Source organism: Rhagoletis pomonella, unplaced genomic scaffold, assembly GCF_013731165.1.
Source record: "Rhagoletis pomonella isolate Grant_MI unplaced genomic scaffold, Rhpom_1.0 Rhpom_scaffold_00011, whole genome shotgun sequence".
Lineage (NCBI taxonomy): Eukaryota > Metazoa > Arthropoda > Insecta > Diptera > Tephritidae > Rhagoletis > Rhagoletis pomonella.
Window position 1 is genome coordinate 25,014,170 of NW_023458565.1, and position 7,479 is coordinate 25,021,648.

At 34.4% G+C, this 7,479-nt stretch overlaps 1 protein-coding gene across 1 annotated transcript in view; it reads left to right on the top strand.

The window, feature by feature from the left end:
* Positions 1-6,734: 6,734 nt before the first annotated feature.
* The window catches only part of LOC118746887 (eukaryotic translation initiation factor 3 subunit E), a gene marked incomplete in the record, with an annotated part of 4,289 nt that continues 3,544 nt past the window's right edge, over positions 6,735-7,479 (top strand). Inside the window, 2 exon segments of the mRNA XM_036480857.1 lie at positions 6,735-6,955; positions 7,019-7,411. Coding sequence (XP_036336750.1) covers positions 6,866-6,955; positions 7,019-7,411 — 483 coding nt within the window.

Genomic DNA, 7,479 nt, shown 5'->3' on the forward strand with positions numbered 1-7,479 from the left:
TTTTTTTTTTTTTTTTTTTTTTTTTTTTTAATTAATTAAATAACAAACAAAATTTCAGATCAAAACATATACATAAACATGAATAAAAATCCTTAATAACTAAAGATTACTTTCTAAACCTGCTTTGTGTAGGAAGGAGATTATTTCTTTAAAAACATTCACATTATAAGAACTTAAAGTATCCTTTAAACAAGCATAATTATTAAAAAAAGAAAGACCAGCCCTGGCAGCAGCATATTTAGGGCACTCAAAAATCAAATGATTCAAAGTCTCTGTAACCCCACAACTAGAGCACTGATCACTAACACCTCTTCTGAATTTACTAATATATATACTACCATACGTATGACCCGTTAATAATCTATTCATTAATTTGATGTCATATACATCCATATTACATTTTTTATCCCTAAACCAAGGCCTCTTTTTCAACCCACCCCCATTTTCTACAAAGGCTTTCCCTTTAACCATACTTAAATTCACAAACTCACTTTCCCATTCTTGCCATACCAAATTTTGAATTCGTATCAAAGCCTCACCAGGCGTAAGTTGAACATCAATATTAAGACCTCTGTTAACGGCCGCTTTAGCTGCAACATCAGCCCTCTCATTCCATTCAACACCTACATGACTCGGAACCCACAAAATCTGAACAGAACGCAAATTAGACCTGAAAATATCATTATGCACTTCAGCAACTAAATACGAATCAGTTGTATCACTATCAAGAGCATCAATAGCAGCCATACTATCAGTAAAAATAGCACCCTTTTCAACATTCAATTTTTCAAATATCCAAATCGCTTTTTTGATCCCAACCAACTCACCAAATGTAGAAGAAACTTTTTCTGAAAATCTAAAAAGATAAGAAGTCATTTCACAAACATCATGAACCGCTACACCAACCGCATCATCCACTACTGAAGCATCAGTTGCTAGTAAATAATATCCCTCATCTTGCAATCTATATCTTTCCTCCATGTAAAAAGCCCGAATTTTTTCAACCGAAATATTTTTTTTAGAAACATCAAATTTAGACCTTTTCAAAACCAGACCTAAATGCCTTTCAAACCGCGTACTAAAATTAATTCTCTCAAAAATAACTTTAAATTTGGAAAAAACATGTCCATAACTAGACCCCTTAACCAAACCATTACATAAATCTTCTCTTAATTCACTATTAACCATCCATTGTCTACTTAGCTCCTTAGCAGTAAGCCACTCAGCCCTCTTCAACGGAGGTAATTCACCTGCAAGTGCAAACCTGGTGTGTATCGGGGTACTGGGTGGAACCCCAAGACACCTCCTTAACGTATCATTTACTATAACCTGTATTTTCTTATTAGTTCCTAATGGAGCATTGGCAAAAGTAACATTCGAATATTCAACTTTGGACCGTACAAAAGCTTTATAAAAATTTAAAGCCACCCGAGGCTCTAAACCTGACTTGATAGTCGTAAGCTTAGACAAAAGATTCCTATTTGGAATAATATCCTTTTTAATCATACCTATATGATCATTAATCGTAGCATTAAAACATATAACTCTACCCAACCATTTTAAACTAAAAACTTGCTCTATATCCTGCGAACCCACTCTTAAGACAAAAGGATTCCTCCTGTTTGTACCAATATTCATAAATTTTGTCTTACTATAATTAACTGACAGTTTTAAAGAACCACATAACTGCTGAAAACTGTTAATACTATTACTAAGCAAATTCAAAGCAGCAACATCATTACTATCACTACAAACAATCACAAAATCATCTGCAAACTGAAACAACATGACATTACCAGAGTTAAGTTGATGTAAAAGAGCAGTATAAATATTAAACAATAAGGGTGACAAACAACTCCCCTGTGGCAACCCATTACACACAATAACCTGACTATCCCCAATTTTCAAAATCCTCTTAGAGAAAAAATTATAAACCCAATTAATAATTTTAACATCAGCCCCCTTATCACCTAAAATTCTCTTAAGAGTGACTAAATCAACACAATTATAAGCATCCTTTAGATCCAAAACACAAATAAAAATCTTTTGCCTTTCCGACTTCAACTTACTCACATAAAATAAAAACTCATTAATACACATAGTAGCCGACTTCCCCTTCCTATATGCAAAGCTACGCAAAGGAATAATGCCATTAACATTAGACCATTCTACAAGTCTATCCTTGACCATCATATTTAAAGTTTTAACAATAACCGATAATAGGGAAATTGGCCTATAATTTTTAATGTCACTCAAATTCCGATTTGCCTTAGGAATCGGCACTATCTTAATAACCCTCCACTCATCCTTAACAATATTATTATTAAAATGAAAAACAAGATCAGCTCGCAACTTTTCTTTACAATCATTTGATAATTGCCTTAGCATTTCAAAAGTAATCCTGTCAAAACCTCCTGCCGTACTCTTCTTTTTACTCAAAACCAAAGACAAATCATCCAAAGAAAAATTCAAATAACTATCACCATCACTATATGAACTATTATCATTAAAATCCAAACCAGTACAACCAACATACTGATTACCAACCTGATCCCTAAGCCACTCTAAATATTTCATATTATCCTCACTAACCCATTCTAATCTTTTATGTTTACATCCCTTCACATTATTAACAAACTTCCAGGCATCTCTAGAATTAGCATTACTATTAAGTTCACTTATTTTCATTTTATAATTCTCACTTTTTGCTTTTTTCACAGCAGCCTTCCATTCTTCTCTCAATAAACAAGCCTGTTCCATATCCTCCACTCTACCAGTCAGCCTGGCTTTCTTACGACTAGCCAAAAGCCTTCTATACAATCTACTCAAACTATCACACCACCAAGCCTTTGGAGAAAACTTAGTACAGTTTAAATCAATCGTAGCATTTCTAATCTCTTTCCGGATTAAGCTCACAACATCATCAGCATCACCATCACAATCAAGGGTCATAAGAGCTTTCTTTAACTTAACCTTAGAAACAAAAAGCTGAGGTAATCTTTGAATTCCTTTAATATCAATTAATAAAGGATGATGATGGCTACCACCAACATATCCATCATTACAATTCCAACTAACATCAAAAGCCGAATTAGTAAAAGATAAGTCTAAAACCGACTCAATAACACACCCATTCCTATTCACAGAAAAAGTCTTAGAACCATCATTAAGACATCTCAGTCCTGATCTATTACATATATTAAAAACAACCTTCCCTTTAGGACTATTGTTCCTATCACCCCACATTCTATTCTTAGCATTAAAATCGCCAACTAAAAGTAGATTATTAAACTTAACCAGAAAAGAAAAAAGCCGATTTACTTCATATTCAAAAACTCGAGTACTAACACTAGGAGCAAAATACACAGAACACACAACAAAATTATCCTTCAAATTAATAGTTTTAGCAATGACAATGTCATGTATTGAATTATACCTCACTCTCTCAAATCTTATATTTTTCCTGAAACCTACCGCAACACCACCATAACCATCCCTTCTCATCTTCTTAAGTAAATTAAAATTTATCAACTTATGCTCAGACTTTTGCTCATCATGAGAAAAAATTTCCTGAAGAGCAACAATATCAACATTATTTTGTTCAATAAAGAAATCTAAAAAATCCTTATTAGCCTTTAAACTTTGACAATTAAGCTGCAGAATTCGAATCTTGTCCATCAATATTAATAGAAGAAGCCACAAGCCTATCACTAACACTAGTCTTACATAAATTACTCATCAACTTCACCAAAGGTTCCTCAGAGTTAATATCAAATTTGTCAACCAAAAGCGCCAAAAGCCTTTCAATTTCAGAAACCTTACTCCATCTTTCACTATTAAAACAAGGACTTATTGTCTCTTTACTTCTCCGAATCTGCTTCTGCTGATCAACAATGGGCTGAAAACTCCGATCCTTAACAACTTCATTATACCTCCTCCTCGTCAACCTTCTATTAACAATATCATTATTATCCTGCACCTTATCCAAACTACTACCAAGCACCGGAAAAGAACTCTCATAATTATCCAACAAAGAAAAACGATTATTACTATGTAATATATCATTATAACTCTCAAAGACTTCCCTCCTAGAAATCTTCTTGACAGTCATAATCTCAATAACTTCCTTTTCCTTCCTCCATACATCACATTTATTCTTATTTAAAGACACATGATCACTATTACCACAAAGAATACACTTAACTTCATTATCAGAGCATTTTCCAACACACTTTTCAATCTTTCCACAAAGAATACAACGATTCTGCCTCCTACAAGACATTCTTGTATGACCCAAACATCCACAATTGAAACATTGTTTTGGTCTAGGAAAATAATGACTCACTTTAAAATCTACACAGAATACTTTAACAGACTCAGGTAGAACACTACCTACAAAACCAATCTTGACAGCCAGAGTCGGAATATACTTATCACGATTATCTATATCTCGCCTATTAATTCTTTTAACAGACGAAAAAGGTACAACAGACTTCAAATTCTCAAAAATCTCCCTATCCGAAAAATCAAGTGGAACCTGTCTCAAAACACCATAAGTTTCAACAAAACTACGTGGTATAAATACTCGTATACCTTTTTCCTTCAAAACCTCATTAACAACACAATCATTAGCAGTACAAGCACTTTCGAAAAAAATCTTATACAAAGACTTACCAATCGCCTTTATATTCTTCATACCTTTAATATTATACTTGCGTATTTTTGCAAACAAAAACAAACCATTTTTCATAAATTTATTATCAAAGAAAGGACTCTTCGAAGTATCAGCAAGAACACAAAATTCACCCCTATAAAAATCAGAATATACAGCACTCTTATACACACCCTCAACACTAAAGCCATTCTTACTAATGTTACTACCACTGTTAGTATTCTGAGCACAAACATCTTCTTCAAAAGAATCCGCATTTAACTGACCACCACTGTTAAAATTCAAGGACACAATATTCTTCTCACTTCCATTAAGCACAATACCATTTTGAAAATTATGTATATCATTCAACATAACCCCATTATCTCCAGAAACACTATCAACACAAACATTTCCAACCTGAGCAGGCCTTTGACCACCATTTTGAATCAAACCCTCATCAGATGAAACACAAGGCACAACCATATCACCATCTCTCTCATTGAGCACAGCATTACACTCTCCAACACCCTGTACAACACCGCCATTTTGAGCATTATACACACCACTGAACATAACCTCTTTATCACAAGTAACCCCTGCAACACCACTTTTTCCAACCTGAACATCCCCAAAAACACCATTTTGTAATAACAACGTCTTATTAAAAGTACCCCTGGGTACAAGCATGCCCTGTAAAGCAATCTTTGGTATATCCCTAACCTCACTTAAATCCTCCTCAGAAAAACTATCCCCATTACTAACATCCGTCTTTGCATCCTTGCGCCTTTTACCAGAGCCTTTCTCATTCCTGTTTTTATTCCTAGCTCTCATATACTTCCTTGCTGAAGAATTATGCGCAGAGAAATGTGAACAATCTAAAGTTACCCAAAATATTTATAAAAATTGTACCGAACACTTCGCAGTAAAAGTTTGTGGGCTACGCTAAATCTAATTTTTTTTAATTATGACATTCCTATTTAAAGTTAAAAAGGTGCTTGAGTTTCTAATTTACCACATGGGAACATTTTCCTATAAGGGCGGTGGAGGAAGGAGTAGGGGACGTGGAACCTCCCACCCCTTTAGATAGGGCATGAACCGCAATTCATAAAATTGCCAAAAATCACAATTTTCACCTACGCCCACAGTATTTTTAAATTGTCGGCCAACGGCCGGGCTTAGAGATTATAAATCTCACTATGTAGAGTTATCATTTTTGTTATGTCAAGGGTATTTTCAAAAAACGCGCATGAGTACCGAAATTTTTGAAATATTGAGTCAATCTGAATTGGGTGCTGGCATCTCTATTTTTTCAATTTTTTTCCTCTAGAGGTCGCTTTGTGTTGTCATACTGCTTTTCTTTTTGGCACCTTCCTCTAGAGCTGAGATACTATCGATAGTACCGCCACTCGATAGTTTTCGAAACGATCGTTGAAAACATCGATAGTATTATTGTCGTGACAGGTATTGAATGGAAATGCTAATAGCCCGAACACAATGAAAACGACGAGCTACAAACCACAGCTGTCAAATTATTTTAACACGTACTCTTATGTAGATAATTATTTTGGCGACGACCGGGCTACGCGACGGCTGTGGTTGTGGCCAGATTAGATCTATTTCTATTTTTCTGGCGACAGATAACGTTCTTCCTCTTCTTTTATGTCAAACTCATACAAATTTATGATATCGCTGCCGCGTTCAAATAAATCATGTCGCCATCGACAATGCATTTAGATAATGAAGATGACAAATTGGAAGCTGTGGTCCGTAGCTCGTCGTTTTCAATGTGTTCAGAACTTAAATTGCTTGAAAATTAAATAATTAATAAATTACTTTGCAAATGAAAGAGATTGTATAAATTTGTTTAAATTTGAGTGCATCAGAAATAACTTTCTATAATAATAAAATAAACTTATTAATTTATGCATCTGAATTATATATACATATGATTTGTGGATTGCATTTCCTATAGCTTAAAAAAATGAATGTAATGGTAAGAGATGTAAAGAGAGAAGTTTCGCTAAAACCGACATCGATAGTTTTCAAAAACTATCGATAGTGGCGACAGTTTTCAACTATCGATAGTATCCCAGCTCTACCTTTCTCGCCAAAAGTCGACGTCCCAACGTAGTTAGCACGTTAATTTTTACGCGAATTTGAAGAAAATTATTGGAAAATTAATTCGAAGCTTTTAAAAAATACACATACAATATGGCGCAATTCGATTTAACAAGGATTAATTGTCAGTTTTTAGACCGGCATCTTACTTTCCCGCTGTTGGAATTCTTGTGCGGAAAAGAGGTTAGGAACACCTTCGTTTTTGGTTGATGCTAATTTTTTTTATTTATATTTCTGCAATTATAGATTTACAATCAGCAAGCATTGTTGGAGTACATCCTCGAGACAGTGAACAAAACCAACATGATTGATTATACTATGGATACACGCAAACGATTGAATCTAAGTCAAGAAATGCCAGAGGAATTGGTCCAACGCAAAGCTGAGGTCCTGGCTACACTAAAGCAGTTGCAAAATGAAGTAGCACCCATTATGAAAGCAACAGACATTCTCAAAAATGGCGAGAGCATGAAAGATTCCAAAACTTTCGTCAATGCTCTGCAAAAGGATTATAACTTTAAGGTGGAACATTTGGAGAGTGCATACAAGCTTGCAAAGTATTTGTACGAGTGCGGTAATTACCAGGAATCAACTTCGTATTTATATTTCTGCTTGATTGTAATGTCACCAAATGATAAGGTTTGTTATGGATAAGTGCCAAAATGAATTGCTCTTAATAAGATCGCACCTGTCTTTTTTTGTGTTTT